At 36.7% G+C, this 20,957-nt stretch overlaps 1 protein-coding gene across 1 annotated transcript in view; it reads left to right on the forward strand.

Moving 5' to 3' along the window:
* The window catches only part of LOC126009196 (sodium channel protein type 2 subunit alpha-like), a 178,870-nt gene that overhangs the window by 124,621 nt on the left and 33,292 nt on the right, over positions 1-20,957 (forward strand). Inside the window, exons 18-20 of the mRNA XM_049773565.1 lie at positions 9,439-9,562; positions 19,084-19,238; positions 20,471-20,644. Of these exons, the coding sequence (XP_049629522.1) occupies positions 9,439-9,562; positions 19,084-19,238; positions 20,471-20,644 (453 nt within the window). The remainder of the gene's footprint in view (positions 1-9,438; positions 9,563-19,083; positions 19,239-20,470; positions 20,645-20,957) is intronic.

Raw genomic sequence — 20,957 nt, forward strand, 5'->3', positions numbered from 1 at the left:
GTAAAATAAAAACATGCATAGCTGCTCTTATGCTGAGTCATAAAAAGCATGGTCAGGCAAGTCTGGCAACCTTAACTTAAAATATAATATTAAGCTGCTGTTTTTTAACATAGATTTTAATAAAGATTATTCAGTTAGAAGATAAAGTGCATGTGTTTATGAATTATTTAATTTCCATTTACAATTACAGAAGTTTTAACATGATAAAATCTGAAAGGACAAGTATAGAAGCTTTAATGAAAAAATCTTGCAGATAAGATTTTTTCCCACCCTCCCTTCTGTTTTTAGATTGTTTTCCCCCAACATGTATTTAATTTAGTAGCATATTAAGTTTTTCTGAAGAGTAATCTGCAAATTAAGCAAATTTTTATTCTGGAAAACATTTAAAGGGTTTTAAGTGTAATAATGTAAATGAGTTAAAATTATTAATTTTTGACGCTAACTGCCACTTAGGAAAAAGATGACATTACTCTAGTTAGCAATTAGCCAAAAGTGATTTTGCATTTAGCATTTTATTCTTTCTAGAGTTCTTTGATAATGACTTTTTAAATTTCTAAGACTTAAGAAATTGAGTCTTTTGTGTACAAAATTTTATTAAAATCAAAAAAGACAGAAATAATCATTTAGAAACCTAGAACCCACCTGTTGCTTCTCTATTCTTTGTTTTTGCTACTCTTTTATCTCATTCAGATCTACTGAGAAACTTTCCTTTAAAGAACATTATTTAAATAAATTATGCACTATAAATTCCTCTAACGATAGTGAACTGTTGTGAGTTCTTTCTTTGCTTTGGCTTTGTTTTTTGCTTTATTTTTTAATTTCTAAAAGTGATCATTCTTTTGCCATGCTTTTTGAGAATAGAAATAAGTATACTGCCATTCAGGGCTAGGTTGCTGAAACATTAGTTTTCCCATTGTTAAAATTATTCTCACTGATTTATCCAATTTGATTAATTTTTTTAAAACTTGTTTTTGTGGGTTTTCATTTGTAATTTAGTTGTAGTTCCTTTATTTCTGTCAATATATGGCTTTTGGGAAGTTAACAAGTAAGATACCATTTTTGGAGAATTCTTTCATAGTTGCAACAAGATATTTATTAACCTTTTTAGATTTATATATGATTATGTCAGGAACTGGAGGAGTGATATAAAAGGGAATCCAAGTTGCATAATTATTCACAGCTGAACACAGGTAAATGTATACACTTATTCACAACCTGAAATTATTTTTATTAATAAATATTATTTGTTCAGAAAAGTATAGTATTGGGCTATTTGGGATAATAGTTTGTGTTGCTTTAAAAAACCAGTTTATAGTTTATATTTTCTCAATATCCCACATTCTAAATACCTGCACAAGATTAGTATGTAGAGAAAGTAATAATAGTGCTATCCTAGTGTATCTAGGAGCTATAGCTGAAGTAAAATTGATGAAGTCACAAAATCAACTGGTTGAGCTCACTTCATTTATCCTTTCTCTTGTATTATTACATTTCCAAATTTTATTTGTCATTTTAAATTCACAAAAATGGCAAAAGATAAAAGAGACTATAAGCAAGAATACATCTCAAATTGGGAAGCATATTTCACCAGCACAGTCTGTAGAAAAAGTGTCAAAGGGAGAAAATGGAGTTTTAAATGTATGCTCAGTAGAGTTAGGGTAGAATTATGATTTTTTTAAATCATATTTATGTGGAGAGAAAATGACCATAAGTAGTTGAGGACCATACAATAAACATACATAAACTCCATAAGTACAGAAAATAGTGAAGAAACAGGAACAGGGATGCGTATTTTCATAAGATATTGAGAACAATAGTGACTCCTATGCTTGGAGGGCTCCATTGCAGTCTCTATTGACCAGGTCTATCCAGTCAGACGTCTGGGGTGAGCAGCAATTACTGACTGTCTCTGTGCAATCAGAGTCAAAAAATTTTTGATAATGTAGCTGCTCTGAGTGAGTGATTGTCATGTTTTCCAAACTATATGTCTCTGGTCACTGTTTTAATCCTTATCGCCAGCAATTTTGTCTTCTGTTTTTTGTTTTGTTTGTTATTTCCTGAGTGAAACAAGGTAGTTTTTATTGATAGAAATTTGCTTAGAAAGAAAGAAAATGTTTTTAAGAGAAAACAGAGGCTTCTCCAGAGTGGAAATAAGTAAGCAAAGAGTAAACAAGAGAGATTCTTGTTCAAGGGAGAAAATAGGCTTGAAGAACAAGTCTAGAGAATCTATCTAAGGTTTTGTTTTATCTTGTTTTGCTTTTGGAAATGAGAAATGCAGGTGCTATCATCAGGAAAGACATTTTGATTATATGATTGCACTTTGAATATGCCTCTGAATCTCTCTCGGAAACATTCTGAGCTCCCTAAAATGTATGCTAAATTCTCATACAAGACGTAGGGAGGGGAAAAAATGATGAATAGGGAGGTTTGAATAAGCAACAATAGAATAAGTTCAATACAAAAACATCTGTATTTTTTTCCTTGAGAGACAGTTTTCAGTATAATGATGATTCAGACTGAAAAGGGTGCACTATATCCAAAATTTAAGACTAAATGAGCCAAACTTACGTTTTGGGGGACAGTCTGCTAAGGGGCAAATCAGCAAACATAATGTGTTATTTTTTGCCATTCTGCAAAAGAATATTTAAAGTCCTGCTATTATAGGTTTAAAAAACTTTGTAATACATCAATTATGAATACAAAAAATTGGAGATATAGCATAATAATAATCTTCCTTCTTAAAAAAAAGAACAACAGAGATTTCTTTCTGGTAATAATGTATCATTTAGGCCTTAAATCTACTCTAAGCCAAGCATATACTTTCCTACATGCAAACTAACCAAGACTATCTGAAATACATATTAACAACAGTTTTCTTCTAGCATAAAGGATAGCCATTTTTAAAACGAAAATATTTGTGAAATATAAATATGGAGGAAAAGTAAAAATATAGTAGGAAGGATGGTTTCTCTTCTATTTGTGTTGTGATAAATTATTTGTAAAAATAGTTTTACTTTTCTGAATGAAAGATTTTATTTGGCGAAATTATTAGTACAAAGTAAAATAATGTGGGATGTGATATTTATTAGGTCATTAAATAAAATGATTCTGGAGGGGGCACATACACTAATTATGAAACTTTCCTTGCATATATCCTACCCTGGCTCAAAGTTCATCACCCCAGGGGATCCCCTAAGAACCATCAGGATTGAATCCTGAGCTCAAAGCCAGTAGTTATCTGTGAGTACTGCCAGGTGTAAATTCAATTCTTTCATTTCAAATATGATTCTGCACTGTTTTTACTCTTGACTATAATTATCAGGGCACTTAAACGAGCTTAGTATATTTTCAATATAAAATAGAATGTAACACATGGTTTTTATTTAAAAACAGATGTTCAACTTATGTGTACAAATAAAAGTAAATGATTACCTGTGATACTTAGTAAAAGAAATCGACTACTCCCTGTTTAATCTCTTTGCTGCTCAGTTGAAGAGTGTATATATTTTTTGTTAAAGTCTTGCTTAAAAAGGCTTCTCTATCATTCAATTCACTTGTTTTTGTTTTGTTTTGTTTTCGGAAACACATCCAGTGATGCTCAGGGGTTACTCTTGGTTATGCACTCAGAAATCGCTCCTGGCTTGGGGTACAATCTGGGATGCCAGGGGGATCAAACTGCGGTCCGTCCGTAGGTTAACATGCAAGGCAGATGCCCTACTACTTGTGCCACCGCTTTAGCCCCACAAGGAACTTGTTTATTGACAATAAACACAGAAAATTTTTTGTTTGTTTGTTTTGGTTTTGTTTTTGGGCCACACCCGGCGGTGGTCAGGGGTTACTCCTGGCTGTCTGCTCAGAAATAGCTCCTGGCAGGCACGGGGGACCACCTGGGACACCAGGATTCGAACCAACCACCTTTGGTCCTGGATTGGCTGCTTGCAAGGCAAACGCCGCTGTGCTATCTCTCCGGGCCCAGATTTTTTTTTTTTAAAAAAAAGAGAACCTACATTTTATAAAAGAGTATATAGAACTTGAAAAATATAGGACTTGAAGATACTACTTTTATCTATTTTTATATACTTCAAATTTTGGGTTTAACTCATCTGACATTTTAGAGAGAATCATTTGTAAGTTGAATACTTATTAATATTTATGTTTCTTCTTTACGTGTTTTTGTGTGTGTGCTTTTTGGGCAAACCTTTGTGACACTCAAGCGTTACTCCTGGCTATGCGCTCAGAAATCGTTCCTGGCTCTGGGGACCATATGGGACTCCAGGGATTGAACCAGGCTCTATCCTGGATCAGCCTTTTGCAAGACAAATGCTCTACAGCTGTGCTACCACTCCAGCGGCCCCTTCTTTGCATTTTTTCCAAAGCTGTTTATCCTCAGGGCTTACTCATTATTCTGTGCTCAGGAGCAGATTGATCATAGTTTTGATCATATCTTAAAGAATTTTATATGTTTAAATGTAGTCTTTAATTTTTATAAACTCTTTATATGTTTTTGTCTATTTTAGTTAATATGTTTTCTATTGTTATATTTATTTACTTCTTTTGGTTTTAGAAAGTGACTAAATTGTTTTGTCAAGAAAGTTTTTAGGGGCTGGAGAGATAGCATGGAGGTAAGAGCGTAGAGCCAGGAGTGACCCCTGTGCGCTGCCAGGTGTGACCCAAAAACAGAAACAAACCAAAAAAATGTTTTTAATTAATCATAGTTTCTTGCTTACATCTCAAGATTAAAGTTTAAATTAAACTCTGAATATAAAATATTTTAATATATATTTAGCTCCCTTCTACATTAATACATAAATGGAGAAGAATAAACTTGAACTACTTCTAACTTTATAGTCAAGAAATGGAAAACAACATTATCACAAGAATTATCTTGAGTCTGCAGTATTTGACATGTCATATTTATAAACATTATAAATTGGTGAAAGCTAAGTTTATGAATCTCCAAATGAAATGTCTAGGAAATCCTGGAAAATAAGGCATAAGAGGCTTAAAATTTAGTTACTGACTCAAGATTTTTGACAAAATGATTCAAGTCACGTCTCTTCTATAAATAGATAATGGGTTGTGTGGGAATTAATAACAATTCAGATTCTTTATCTGTAACCCAAGTAAGATAATAGCTATATATGCATGTTTTAGGTATGCATTGATACATGTATAAATGTGTGTTATAAGTACATATGTGTTTTCCTTAATAAGGAAGGTGTAGGGGAATGAGGCTATTTTAAAAGACACTCCTTTTACATCTGAGTTTGTGAGTCCACATAAAATAAAACACACCATCAAGAGATGTGTCAGTGTGATTTTTCCTGAATCCAGAGTTAAACTAAAGTTTATTTCTTAGGCTCATCTTAGGTCTGCATAATTGAGAGCATAATATTGAGAAAGGATTTTTTTACATTAACTATAAAAGCTGCTGGCCATTCTTTACACAATTTATAGTCTTTCAGGATTTGTGTTATTCTTTACTAAGTGGGGATATTATTTGTGTCCATTTGAAAGTGAAAATATTACAGACCATGTTAGAAGTAGTTAGTGGTAAAATAAGAGTCTGTGTGTTGATCATTTATTCAAAAATATAAATTTAATACTAACTGGTAATAGAAAAAAGTGACACAAAAATGATAGAAGCAGGTTCTTTGCTTCACAAATATTAAGTCAGGTAAGACAAGTCTAGAGAAAAGGAATTTTTTTATTGTTTAAAAATGTAAGACATAAATTTTATTTCATTGTTTTTATTTTTGGGCCACACTGGGTAGCATGCAGGGGTTATTCCTGGTTCTGTGCTCAGAAATAGCTACTAGCTTGAGGGACCATATGAAATGCCAAGGATCAAACCAGCATCCATCCGGGGTCAGACGTATGCAAGGCAAACGCCCTACCATTGTGCTACCACTCCAGCCCCATGACTTGATTTTTAAATAAAAAGTGTTTTGCTTCAATAAAAAGCCATATAGTAAATTTTTATATACTAAGGAATTTAATTCAGTGAAAGAATGTTGATTTAATTCAATGAAAGAAAGTTTCATCTGGAAACTTTTGAACATTTTGAACCAAGATTCTTTGAGATGTGCTGTCTGATGACCTCTCTACCACTTTAGGAACTAAGTTTATTTTGCTATGACATTCATTCATTCATCCGACTTTTAAATAGTATTTTCTATTTAAATCTGCAACATACCTAGTATTAATAGAAGCTATAGGGGCCAGAGAGATAGCATGGAGGTAAGGCATTTGCCTTGCATGCAGAAGGTCAATGGTTCGAATCCCGGCATCGCATATGGTCCTCTGAGCCTGCCAGGAGCAATTTCTGAGCATAGAGCCAGGAGTAAGCCCTGAGAGCTCCCGGGTGTGACCCAAAAATGAAAGAAAGAAAGAAAGAAAGAAAGAAAGAAAGAAGGAAGGAAGGAAGGAAGGAAGGAAGGAAGGAAGGAAGGAAGGAAGGAAGGAAGGAAGGAAGGAAGGAAGGAAGGAAGGAAGGAAGGAAGGAAGGAAGGAAGGAAGAGAAAGAAAGAAAGAAAGAAAGAAAGAGAAAGAAAGAAAGAAAGAAAGAGAAAGAAAGAAAGAAAGAAAGAAAGAAAGAAGAAAGAAAGAAAGAAAGAAGATAGACAGAAAGAAAGAAAGAAAGAAGATAGACAGACGAAAGAAAGAAAGAAAGAAAGAAAGAAAGAAAGAAAGAAAGAAAGAAAGAAAGAAAGAAAGAAAGAAAGAAAGAAAGAAAGAAAGAAAGAAAGAAAGAAAGAAAGAAAGAAAGAAAGAAAGAAAGAAAGAAAGAAAGAAAGAAAGAAAGAAAGAAAGAAAGAAAGAAAGAAAGAAAGAAAGAAAGAAAGAAAGAAAGAAGGGCCCGGAGAGATAGCACAGTGGCGTTTGCCTTGCAAGCAGCCAATCCAGGACCAAAAAGGTGATTGGTTCGAATCCCGGTGTCCCATATGGTCCCCCGTGCCTGCCAGGAGCTATTTCTGAGCAGACAGCCAGGAGTAACCCCTGAGCACTGCCGGGTGTGGCCCAAAAACCAAAAAAAAAAAGAAAGAAAGAAAGAAAGAAAGAAAAGAAAGAAAGAAAGAAAGAAAGAAAGAAAGAAAGAAAGAAAGAAAGAAAGAAAGAAAGAAAGAAAGAAAGAAAGAAAGAAAGAAAGAAAGAAAGAAAGAAAGAAAGAAAGAAAGAAAGAAAGAAAGAAAGAAAGAAAGAAAGAAAGAAAGAAAGAAAGAAAGAAAGAAAGAAAGAAAGAAAGAAAGAAAGAAAGAAACTTTAGTATGCCATTCATAAATGCTGGTCTGAGTCTGTGGAGCACCCTAAATATGTATCCCTAATCTTCCATCTGAATATTTGTTGCTTGTACACATACCTCACATTGTCCTCTAATCAATATTTGTAGTTTGACCCTTTATAATGAAAATTTTCTTTTTCTTATATGAACTATTTGCAGTTAGGTCAGAGATGAATAACTGAACTACATTTTTTTCTATTTATCTATGTTATGTTCCATGTTCTGCATAAGATCAGTGTTTTTAGGTCCCTAGAATGAAACAATTCATTTATGTGAATCAGAAGAACTGGAATAGAAAATGTCTTAGTTATTTTTTGGAAAATGCAAATATAGGGGCCAGAGAGATAGCATGGAGGTAAGGCATTTGCCTTGCATGCAGAAGGTCAGTTGTTTGAAACCCGGCATCCCATATGGTCCCCCAAGCCTGCCAGGAGCAATTTCTGAGCATGGAGAAAAAAAAAAGGAAAAGAAAAGAAAATGCAAATATAGGGCCAGTGGTAGGGCCTTGCATGTGGCCAACTCCTGGCATCCCATATCGACTACTAAATCGCCAGGAGCAATTTCTTGGTACAGAGCCAGGAGTAAATCCTGAGTGCAACTGGAAGTGGCCCAAAAACCAAAACCAAAAAATAAGAAAGAAAACATATAAACTATATGTCTGTGACATTATGTAAAGTATAATAAAGCATTGCAAAATATTTAAAGCCTTAAAAATTAGAATACTTATAGTAAATTTTACATATATTTCAACTAAATATATCAATGTTAATGTGAAATATTAAGACATGTGATTGTCATTTACTAATATTATGATTTATTTAATAAGTAAAGAAGAAAGAAAAAAACCTTCAAATAACTTATAATAGGTAGTTTTTAACTTAGCTGTTGTTCAAATTCTAAAATGTTTTCCAAGCAATGATCACTAAAAGGGAGACATTTCTAATATGTAAATTTCTATTGTTGCTATATTAAATTACACAAGACAAAAACATTTTATCTTATATTAAATACATATGCATCCTGACTTCATCAGTACCACTATGCCACATAATCATTCTATATAAATATTATTTTAAATATAAAGAAGCCACTTTCTTAAAGAAATCAATCCTTTACCCATTGTTTCTAATATTGATTACAGTATCTAGTAGTTCAACATAACAACACACTTCAGTGTGCATTTGATCATATGCTTCTTTCATTCCCTTTACGAGTACCTCTTACCAGCTTAGCCATGTCTAATGTTATGCACTAATGGTTATAACATTATAATAGGACTGAGAATGCTGTGGCCTAAACTACTCTGATTTCATGTGCATTCATACCTGGTCCTGTTTGTTTCATAAACATTTTAAGATCTTCATTTATTTTGAATCTGTGAACTACCTGTTTTGGTTAAAGGTTGTTACGTTTGAAGATTGAAAGTAATTTTGTTTTATTTGCTCTCGGGTTTTTGATTTAACCCAAATGGAAAGAGAAAAGTCAAAGATTCATTTCTACTTATATTAACTGGACAGGTAAGAATGCCAGAGTAACAAGTAGTTTCCAAATGCACAATGAGAAAGAGAAGTGCATTGGCCAAAGAGAATGCAAAATATGAGCTCTTGCTATAAAGCTAACAATGTGCCGCTCTTATGGAATTAAAAAAATTATAAAATATATTTAATAACAACAAGTAGCATATGTTTTCATGTCAATGAAAAGTGGAAAAATTTATAATGTTGCTTTTTATGTGCATTTAATCATATCTTTTCTGCATTTGACATGAAAATACATTTGTGCAGCTTTTGTTGGTTGGGTCACAATTTTAGAATAAACCTATACCAGTTGTAAACTAAGTTGCAAAAGCAATATTATAGATGACCATATAACCCTGATGGCTTCCTTAAGCTCGTTATCGAGTTTTATTGGAAAATCTTTACATGGTCTTAATCAAAAATGATCTTAGTTGTTAGCACCATACTTTACAAGAAAATAATTCTGTGGTGCAGTGTCTAATTTTGTGACCTCCTAACTCTACTAAAGCAGACTGGCATTATGTTTAAGATATTTTTAAATTACAGATCAAGGAATACAGAAGACATAAGGGCACACCATTTGAATTTTCATATTAAAAGAAAATACTTTAAAAACTTCTCTGTGAAATTGATTTTCAGAAGTTAAATGCAACAACTAGTTCATCTGAAGGCAGCACTGTTGATATAGGAGCTCCCGCTGAGGGAGAGCAACCTGAGGTGGAGCCTGAAGAGTCCCTCGAGCCTGAAGCTTGTTTTACTGAAGGTAAGTGAAATACTTATGCTCATTAGGTTCTCTTACCTCTCCATCAATTCACTCTCACCCTCTGTCTGTCTGGATCAGACCTTGTCTGTCTGCCTCAATCTGATTCTACCTGCCTCCCTATCTCTCTCTCATTGGTTTGGGGACTACACCTGGCAATGCTCAGGAGTTGCTCCTGGCTCTGTGTTCAGGGACCACTCCTGGCAGTGTTGAAGGACCATATGAGATGTCAACGATTAAACGTGAGTTGACTGCATGCAAGGCAAGGACCTTTCCTGATGTACTATCTGTCTGGCCATATCTCTTACCCTCCGTCTCTAATGATCTCTATCTATGCCTAAATAATGTTTGTGTTTATTTTATTTCCAGATTTTTCAATATCAAAGCAAAATGATCTTTTTAAAGATAAGGCTTAGTTTATGAGTCCAGATATTCTCATTTTTGTGTATCTTAATATTGTGAAATGCTGCTACTTGGGGACAGAATGATAGCAAAGTAGTGGGTACAATGCTTGCCTCGCGCACAACTGACCTAGGATGGATCTCCAGCACTATATATATTTCCCTGAGCACAGCCAGAAGTGATCCCTGATCACAGAGCCAGGAGTACACCCTGAAAGTGGCTGGTATAATGATAATGATAAGCATGATGATGATAATGATAATAATATAATGTTATTTGTTTCTGGTTTCGGCTTTTGTAGTCTTCAACAATATTTAGGTGGCCAAATACTTACTTCAGGAGTTAATGTACTTGCGTTGCATGCAGCTGCTACCAGTTTGATTCCTCATAATAAATGGTCTTAAGAACCCGAGCAGTAATACAGCAGTAGGGCGTTTGCCTTGCATGTGGCCAACCTGGGACAGACCCGGATTCGATACCCAGCATCCTACGTGGTCCCCTGAACCTGCCAGGAGCAATTTCTGAGCACCGAGCCAGGAGTAACCACTGAGCCACTGAGCACAGATGGGAGTGGCCCCAAATCCTAAAATAAATAAATTAATTTTAAAAAGTCTTAGCACCTCAGAATGACCCTGGAACGAGGGAGGTATAAGTCCTAACCAGTTAGCCCAATCTTCTTCCTCACTCCCCAAATAGAATATTCAATGAGTGTGGAAACTAAAGCATGCATGTCTCTCAATTGTTTTAAAAAACAAAGAGGGGCCAGAGAGATAGCATGGAGATAGGACACTTGCTTTGCATGCAGAAGAACAGTGGTTCCAATCCCGGCATCCCATATGGTCTCCAAGCCTGCCAAGATCGATTTTGGAGTGCAGAGTCAGGAGTAACCCCTGAGTGCTGCCAAGTGTGACCCCCCCCCAAAAAAAAACCAAACAAACAAAAAATATATAAAAAAAATAAAGAGGCCTTTTTTGCTGTTTGAGTCCATAACTGACAATAGTGGGGAGGTGAGAGATGACTCCCACTTCCGCACTCAGAGTCTCTGCTTCTGGCAGTGCTCAGTGGAGCATATAGTGCTGGGGATCAAATTCTTTCTCCAGTCCCAAGAAAGTAGATTGCTTTGACTGTGTGTGTGTGTGTGTGTGTGTGTGTGTGTGTGTGTGTGTGTGTGTGTAGAGGAGTTGGTGGTTTGAGCCACCTGGCTACACTCAGGGCTTAACTTAATTCTGGTTCTGTGCTCTCTCTAGCATTCTGGAGACCATATTTAATGACAGGCACACCACGCATCATTAGCCCCTCAAAAGAAGTAGATCTAGGGGCAAGAGCGATGGCACAAGCGATAAGGCGTCTGCCTTGCCCGTGCTAGCCTAGGACGGACTACGGTTTGATCTCCCAGCGTCCCATATGGTCCCCCAAGCCAAGAGCAATTTCTTTTTTTTTTTTATTTAAACACCTTGATTAGATACATGATTGTGTTTGGGTTTCAGTCATAAAAGGAACACCACCCATCACCAGTGCAACATTCCCATCAACCATGTCCCAAATCTCCCTCCTCCCCACCCGACCCCTGCCTGTACTCTAAACAGGCTCTGCATTTCCCTCATACATTCTCAATATTAGGACAGTTCAAAATGTAGTTATTTCTCAAACTAAACTCATCACTCTTTGTGGTGAGCTTCCTGAGGTGAGCTGGAACTTCCAGCTCTTTTCTCTTTTGTGTCTGAAAGTTATTATTGCAAGAATGTCTTTCATATTTCTTAAAACCCATAGATGAGTGAGACCATTCTGCATTTTTCTCTCTCTCTCTGACTTATTTCACTCAGCATAATAGATTCTGTGTACATCCATGTATAGGAAAATTTCATGACTTCATCTCTCCTGACAGCTGCATAATATTCCATTGTGTATATGTACCACAGTTTCTTTAGCCATTCGTCTGTTGAAGGGCATCTTGGTTGTTTCCAGAGTCTTGCTATGGTAAATACTGCTGCAATGAATATAGGTGTAAGGAAGGGATTTTTGTATTGTATTTTTGTGTTCCTAGGGTATATTCCTAGGAGTGGTATAGATGGATCGTATGGGAGCTCAATTTCCAGTTTTTGGAGGAATCTCCATATTACTTTCCATAAAGGTTGAACTAGACCACATTCCCAACAGCAGTGGATAAGGGTTCCTTTCTCTCCATATCCCCGCCAGCACTGTTTGTTCACATTCTTTGTGATGTGTGCCATTCTCTGGGGTGTGAGGTGGTATCTCATTGTTGTTTTGATTTGCATCTCCCTAATGATTAGTGATGTGGAGCATTTCTTCATGTGTCTTTTGGCCATTTGTATTTCTTCTTTGTCAAAGTGTCTGTTCATTTCTTCTCCCCATTTTTTGATGGGATTAGACATTTTTTTCTTGTACAATTCTGTCAGTGCCTTGTATATTTTGGAGATTAGCCCCTTATCTGATGGGTATTGGGTGAATAGTTTCTCCCATTCAGTGGGTGGCTCTTGTATCCTGGGCACTATTTCCTTTGAGGTGCAGAAGCTTCTCAGCTTAATATATTCCCATCTGTTAATCTCTGCTTTCACTTGCTTGGAGAGTGCAGTTTCCTCCTTGAAGATGCCTGTAGTCTCAATGTCCTGGAGAGTTTTGCCTATGTGTTGTTCTATATATCTTATGGTTTGGGGTCTGATATTGAGGTCTTTAATCCATTTGGATTTTACCTTCGTACATGATGTTAGCTGGGGGTCTAAGTTTAATTTTTTGCAAGTGGCTATCCAGTTGTGCCAACACCACTTGTTGAAGAGGAAGTTTAATTTTTTGCAAGTGGCTATCCAGTTGTGCCAACACCACTTGTTGAAGAGGCTTTCTTTGCTCCATTTAGGATTTCCTGCTCCTTTATCAAAAATTAGGTGATTGTATGTCTGGGGAACATTTTCTGAGTATTCAAGCCTGTTCCACTGATCTGAAGGTCTGTCCTTATTCCAATACGATGCTGTTTTGATAACTATTGCTTTGTAGTAAAGTTTAAAGTTGGGGAAAGTAATTCCTCCCATATTCTTTTTCCCAATGACTGCTTTAGCTATTCTAGGGTGTTTATTGTTCCAAACAAATTTCAAAAGTGCCTGATCCACTTCTTTGAAGAATGTCATGGGTATCTTTAGAGGGATAGCGTTGAATCTGTATAATGCCTTGGGGAGTATTGCCATTTTGATGATGTTAATCCTGCCAATCCATGAGCAGGGTATGTGTTTCCATTTCCACGTGTCCTCTCTTATTTCTTGGAGCAGAGTTATAGTTTTCTTTGTATAGGTCCTTCACATTTTTAGTCAAGATGATTCCAAGATATTTGAGTTTGTGTGGCACTATTGTGAATGGGGTTGTTTTCTTAATGTTCATTTCTTCCTTATTACTATTGGTGTATAGAAAGGCCATTGATTGTTGTGTGTTAATTTTGTAGCCTGCTACCTTGCTATATGAGTCTATTGTGTCTAGAAGCTTTTTGGTACAGTCTTTAGGGTTTTCTAAGTAGAGCATCATGTCATCTGCAAACAGTGAGAGCTTGACTTCTTCCTTTTCTATCTGGATTCCCTTGATATCTTTTTCTTGCCTAATCGCTATAGCAAGTACTTCCAGTGCTATGTTGAATAGGAGTGGTGAGAGAGGACAGCCTTGTCTTGTGCCAGAATTTAGAGGGAAGGCTTTTAGTTTTTCTCCATTGAGGATAATATTTGCCACTGGATTGTGGTAGATGGCCTTAACTAGATTGAGAAAGGTTCCTTCTATTCCCATCTTGCTGAGAGTTTTGATCAAGAATGGGTGTTGGACCTTATCAAATGCTTTCTCTGCATCTATTGATATGATCATGTGGTTTTTATTTTTCTTGTTTTTGATGTTGTGTATTATGTTGATAGACTTACAGATGTTAAACCATGCTTGCATTCCTGGGATGAAACCTACTTGATCGTAGTGGATGATCTTCTTAATGAGGTATTGAATTCTATTTGCCAGGATTTTGTTGAGGATCTTTGCATCTGCATTAATCAGCGATATTGGTCTGTAATTTTCTTTCTTCGTAGCATCTCTGTCTGGTTTAGGTATCAAGGTGATGTTGGCTTCATAAAAGCTATTTGGGAGTGTTTCCACTTGTTCAATTTCATGAAAGAGTCTTGCCAGAATTGGTAGTAGATCCTCTTGGAAAGTTTGATAGAATTCATTAGTGAATCCATCTGGGCCTGGGCTTTTGTTTTGGGCAGACTTTTGATTACCATTTTTTTTTTCATCAATGGTGATGGGGGTGTTTAGATATGCTACATCCTCTTCTTTCAACCGTGGAAGATTATAAGAGTCCAAGAATTTATCCATTTTTTCCAGGTTCTCATTTTTAGTGGCATAGAGTTTTTCAAAGTAGTTTCTGATTACCCTTTGAATCTCTGTCATATCAGTAGTGATCTCTCCTTTTTCATTCCTAATACGAGTTATCAAGTTTCTCTCTCTCTCTTTCTTTGTTAGGTTTGCCAGTGGTCTATCAATCTTGTTTATTTTTTCAAAGAACCAACTTCTGCTTTCGTTGATCTTTCGGACTGTTTTTTGGGTTTCCACTTCGTTGATTTCTGCTCTCAGCTTTGTTATTTTCTTCTGTCTTCCTATTTTTGGGTCCTTTTGTTGAGTACTTTCTAGTTCTATTAGCTGTGTCATTAAGCTACTCAGGTAAGCTCCTTCTTCCTTCCTGATGTGTGCTTGCAAAGCTATAAATTTTCCTCTCAGTACTGCTTTTGTGTGTCCCATAAGTTCTGATAGTTTGTGTCTTTATTGTCATTTGTTTCCAGGAACCTTTTGATTTCCTCCTTGATTTCATCTCGGACCCACTGGTTATTGAGTATGAGGTTGTTTAACTTCCAGGTGTTAAAGTTTTTCTTCTGAGTCCCTTTGGAATTCACAAATAATTTCAGAGCCTTGTGGTCAGCGAAGGTAGTCTGCAAAATTTCTATCCTCTTGATCTTATGGAGGTATGTTTTATGTGCCAGCATGTAGTCTATCCTGGAGAATGTCCCATGTACATTGGAGAAGAATGTGTATCCAGGTTTCTGGGGATGGAGTGTCCTATATATATCCACTAGGCCTCTTTCTTCCATTTCTCTCCTCAGGTCTAGTATATTCTTGTTGGGTTTCAGTCTGGTTGACCTATCCAATGTTGACAAAGCAGTGTTGAGGTCCCCCACAATTATTGTGTTGTTATTGTTATTGTTTTTCAGATTTGTCAACAGTTGTTTTAAATATTTTGCTGGCCCCTCATTTGGTGCATATATGTTTAGGAGAGTGAATTCTTCCTGCTCTACGTACCCCTTGATTAATATAAAATTTCCATCTTTGTCCCTTACAACCTTCCTGAGTATAAAGTTTGCATTATCTAATATTAGTATGGCCACTCCAGCTTTTTTATGGGTGTTGTTTGCTTGGATAATTTTTCTCCAGCCTTTTATTTTGAGTCTATGTTTGTTCTGACTATTCAGGTGCGTTTCTTGTAGGCAGCAGAAGGTTGGATTGAGTTTTTTGATCCATTTAGCCACTCTGTGTCTCTTAACTGGTGCATTTAGTCCATTGACGTTGAGAGAAAGAATTGTCCTGGGATTGAATGCCATCTTTATATCGAAATTTGGTGTGTCTTTTGGGTAGTCTTGTTTTAAATTAGGTCTTTCAGTTTTTCTCTTAAGACTGGTTTTGAGTCTATAAAGTTTCTGAGCTGTTTTTTGTCTGTGAAACCATGTATTCTTCCGTCAAACCGAAAAGTGAGTTTTGCTGGGTACAATATTCTATGTGAAGCATTCATTTCATTCAGTCTTGTCACAATATCCCACCACTGCTTTCTGGCATTGAGTGTTTCTGGTGACAGGTCTGCTGTAAATCTCAAGGATGCTTGCTTGAATGTAATTTCCCCTTTTGATCTTGCTGTTTTCAGAATTCTGTCTCTATCTGTAGGATTTGTCATTGTGACTAGGATGTGTCTTGGGGTGGTTTTTCTTGGGTCTCTTTTGTTTGGTACTCTTCGGGCATGCAGGATTTGATCACATACATTCTTTAGCTCTGGAAGTTTCTCTTTAATGATGTTCTTGACCGTTGATTCTTCCTGGAAATTTTCTTCCTGGGTCTCTGGGACTCCAATGATTCTTAAGTTGTTTCTGTTGATCTTATCATAGACTTCTATTTTCATCTGTTCCCATTCTTTGACTAATTTTTCCATTGTTTGTTCATTTGCTTTAAGTTTTTTTTTCCAATCTCTCCTGCTGTATGGAATTGTTATATATCTCATCTTCCACAGCACCAAGTCTATTCTCAGCTTCTGATACCCTGTCCCAGAGCTTATCCATTTTGTCATTCACTTCGTTTACTGATTTTTTCAGGCCTGTTAGTTGACATATTATTTCAGTTTGGAGTTTTGTGATTTCTGTCTTCATATTTTCTTGATTATTATTAGTGTTCTGTTCCACTCTATCCATGGTTTTTTTGAGGTCTTTGAGCATCTTCCACATTGCTACTCTAAAGTTCTTATCTGAGAGGTTGATTAGTTGGTTGGTCATTAACTGGTCATCAGAATTGTCATCTTCATTCTCTATGTCTGATGCTGGCCTGCGTTGTTTCCCCATTGTCACACTTGCATTGTGGGTTTTTCTACGTGTTGTGGTGGTATTCATTGGTTATATGATGCAGGCAGCACACTTCTCTGGCTCCGCCCTTTCTGGATGGGCCTGCTTGCCTCCAAGGTAGGGGAGTCCTCCGTGGATGAAGCCTCACACAGGATCAAATCTTAGGCCCGAGCACGCAGCAGAGAAGACAGTCTGGAGAGAAGTTCTTGCTTCTGTGATCCAACACAGTTCTTAGTGTGTTTTTTTTTCTTCTTGTGATGGTGTTATTTTTTTAGAAAGGGTGCACGGCTACGTAGCGAAGTGGAGCTAAGTGCCTTCTGGAGCCTCTTTTCAGCCCACTCTCAAGAGGTTCACACAGCAGGATAGTAGAGAGACACACACAGGCAGCACTCACAGTTTTTCACAGTCGGGCCCCACTGGACAGGCGTAGTTTTCACTTGCTTGCTTGGCAGCTTCAGAATGCTGTATTTTTGGGGTTGCTTCCCAAGACTCTGAGGAGAGTTGCTGGGTAGCTTCAGTTTTTGGGGGTTTTGCTTCCCAGGGCTCTGAGGTGAGCTTCCAGAGTTCAGGAAAGACAGAGAAGAGTAGGACAGGGCTCCCTTCAGGTCCTCAGTTTCCTCAGAAGGAGCACAGCTGGGTGGAGACTCTGCAGGTAGAGCAATCAGCACTCTGCCTGAAAACCCCCACATCCAGCCATTTCTTACTCATTCACTTGCTGGGTAGCTTCAGTTTTTTTGGAGTTCGCTTCCCAGGGCTCTGAGGAGAGGTTCCAGAGTTCAGGAAAGACAGAGAAGAGTAGGACAGGGCTCCCTTCAGGTCCTCAATTTCCTCAGAAGAACCACAGCCGGGTGGAGACTCTGCAGGTAGAGCAATCAGCACTCTGCCTGGAAACCCCCACATGCAGTTATTTCTTACTCACTCAGTGGCTCGCTGGGTTGCTTCCGAATGTAGTTTCTTTGGGGTTCGCTTCCCAGGGCTCTGAGGAGAGCTTCCAGAGTTCAGGAAAGACAGAGAAGAGTAGGACAGGGCTCCCTTCAGGTCCTCAGTTTCCTCAGAAGAAGCACAGCCGGGTGGAGACTGCAGGTAGAGCAATCAGCACTCTGCCTGGAAACCCCCACATGCAGCCATTTCTTACTCACTCAGTGGCTCGATGGCTAGCTTCCGAATGTAGTTTTTTTGGGGTTCGCTTCCCAGGGCTCTGAGGAGAGCTTCCAGAGTTCAGGAAAGACAGAGAAGAGTAGGACAGGGCTCCCTTCAGGTCCTCAGTTTCCTCAGAAGGAGCACAGCTGGGTGGAGACTCTGCAGGTAGAGCAATCAGCACTCTGCCTGGAAACCCCCACATCCAGCCATTTCTTACTCACTCATTTGCTGGGTAGCTTCAGTTTTTTTGGAGTTCGCTTCTCAGGGCTCTGAGGAGAGGTTCCAGAGTTCAGGAAAGACAGAGAAGAGTAGGACAGGGCTCCCTTCAGGTCCTCAGTTTCCTCAGAAGAAGCACAGCCGGGTGGAGACTCTGCAGGTAGAGCAATCAGCACTCTGCCTGGAAACCCCCACATCCAGCCATTTCTTACTCACTCACTGGCTCGCTGGCTAGCTTCCGAATCGCCAAGAGCAATTTCTGAGTGCATAGCCAGGAGTAACCCCTGAGAGTCACCGGGTGTCCCCCCCCCCCCAAGAAAAAAGTAATTCCAAAGATACATTTTGAGATATGAATCTGAGGTCTCAGGCAATAATGTAACGAATCCAATTATCCAAAATTCCTTTGCATATGATAAATGTATTTGCTCACGTGTTTGTGATTGACTAGATGTTGCTGCTCTTGGATAATAACCTCCAAGACCTTGAGTGACATAATTGGGCCAACTCAGCTAAAGTCCTCTTTTGTCTCATCCTCTAGCACTGGTTGGACTTGCCCCCAAGATAAAAGAAAAGAGCAAGAAATATTCAGTGCAAAAGATTTACCTCTGAATGTCAATCATGTTCTCCATTGTGTCTAACTTCCTTCTCTCCTATCTTGCTCACCAAAGCTTACTTGGTGAATTACAACGAAGTATAAGAACTAATTCCAAGGATACAAAGAATCACATATAATAGTGAATAGCATAGTTTATGAAATGTTTTATATTCAGATTTAAATAAGTATTGTAGATACATAAATATATTCTAAGATGGTATTTTAAAACTTTTTGAATATTCTACTTGTAACTTGATATTTATTTTACATAAAGTGAATTATTTATAATTCAAATATATAATGGCAATGTTTGTGTAGTGACTCTTAAAATAAGAATAAGAAATATCAATTTAATACATTTGAATGCTTTCAAAATATTTTAAGTGATTAAAACATCATAAGGATCATTTTTATGAATGAAAACCTCTTGAAAAATTAAAGTTATTTTCAATGGATGAGGTAGTAATTTAGACAAATCTCCCACTAATACAATGATACTTAAAGAGTAATTCATTTGCCTTTATTCTAACATATTTTAGACTGTGTACGGAAATTCAAGTGTTGCCAGATAAGCATAGAAGAAGGCAAAGGTAAACTCTGGTGGAACCTGAGGAAAACTTGTTATAAGATTGTGGAGCACAACTGGTTTGAAACCTTCATTGTTTTCATGATTCTGCTCAGCAGTGGGGCACTGGTAGGTGACTTATCTGCTGATTTATCTTTAACTGAAACTCCTTTCCCTTGAGAGAATTCATATTACATGGTTTTGATCTGATTTCATTCCATTGACAGGTCAATTTGGTCAAAGTGTCACTAATATGATATAATCTTGTGACCTGTATTTCCTTTCATAAGACAAATAGTCACTATAATGCTCAGTGACTATAACAGTTCATTTCAATAACAGGATTCATGTATCTAACAACCTTAAACTATCTTGATTTCGCTAAGATCATGCATCCTACCATGAACTCAGAGCATCAAGAATTGTTCCCACATTCTAATGTCAAAAAGAAAAGGAACTAAAGTCTCTCTTATAAAATAACTTTGCTGTAGTCACTGTTAGGTTTCAGTTATACCCAATCAAATCTCATTACAATGCAACAGCACACTAACACAATAGCTGGCTTTTTAATATATTTCTAACTTCAGCTATAAATTGTGTTGTATTGACTCTGTAGGATTTTATGTTAAATACTGATTGCAAGCCCAGATTTCTATTTATTCAAAATATAAAATAAAAGGCTTTGGGGTTCTCAATCCAGTCTACATTGCCCTGATAGCTTTTATTAAGCAGGAACAAGTTAGTTATGTCATATTTTTTATTCTCCAATTTCATAGACTCTAGAATGAGTTTACCAACTCTTTCTTAAGAGCTTTTCTAAGGCTTGACAGTCAGAACTCACAAATACATACTCATTCATATGAACCTACTTTGAGAGGAGGGAAGGGGAGAGAGACAATAGTCCATTCCACTGTCCAGGGTAAGAGATCTCTCTTACACATTATGTTTTATTACTGAAAAGGTACTACACATTGAACAAAGCAGATCTAATCCTAAGTAATTTTCTGCCTTCTGGTCTAAAGGAGCTTAAAGTGATTTGAGATGGTGGTTTATGAATAAAAGAAAAAATAGCATTTCAAAAAAAATTTAATTTATTTAGGTTAGCAATATACAATTTTTAAAAAAAATACATTTTGCTTGTAACTGAAATACCTAGTTAGCCATCATTTAGTAGATATTATAAAACTGAATACAATGCTGTGAAATATCTAATCTTCCAATGTTAGGCATCTGAAAAAAAGCTTGAAATAATTTTGTTTGTATTGTTGGTTTTTGCTCATAGCTTTATGATTTGTTTTCTCCAGTTAGACAACATAGAGAATTTATGACATTGAAATTCACTGGACTTTTTTTATTTATAGGCCTTTGAAGACATATATATTGAACAGAGAAAAACCATAAAGACCATGTTAGAATATGCTGATAAAGTTTTCACTTATATATTTATTCTGGAAATGCTTCTAAAGTGGGTTGCATATGGTTTTCAAGTATATTTTACCAACGCCTGGTGCTGGTTAGATTTTCTGATTGTTGATGTGAGTATTTTGCATGTTCTTACTTCATTCTTAGGGCATGTAATAATTGGCACTACCAATGATGCTCACATGTGGTACATACTTGAAAAATATCATTCAGGCAAAAATATAAAGAATGCCTGCCTGCCCTTTTTCAGTGAGAGTCACCCAAACTCTCTCTTCTGGGTCAACTTAGATGCATATAGCTTTATAGAGAAAACAAATAAAACTATTGTACTTGATGATTTAATTTAAAACTCAAAATTTAAAATTCTAAGCTATATATTATGCTGATATATACTGTACATTAAAATTCTAAGCTATACACATATAG

The sequence above is a fragment of the Suncus etruscus genome, chromosome 5, assembly GCF_024139225.1.
Source record: "Suncus etruscus isolate mSunEtr1 chromosome 5, mSunEtr1.pri.cur, whole genome shotgun sequence".
NCBI classification, from domain to species: domain Eukaryota; kingdom Metazoa; phylum Chordata; class Mammalia; order Eulipotyphla; family Soricidae; genus Suncus; species Suncus etruscus.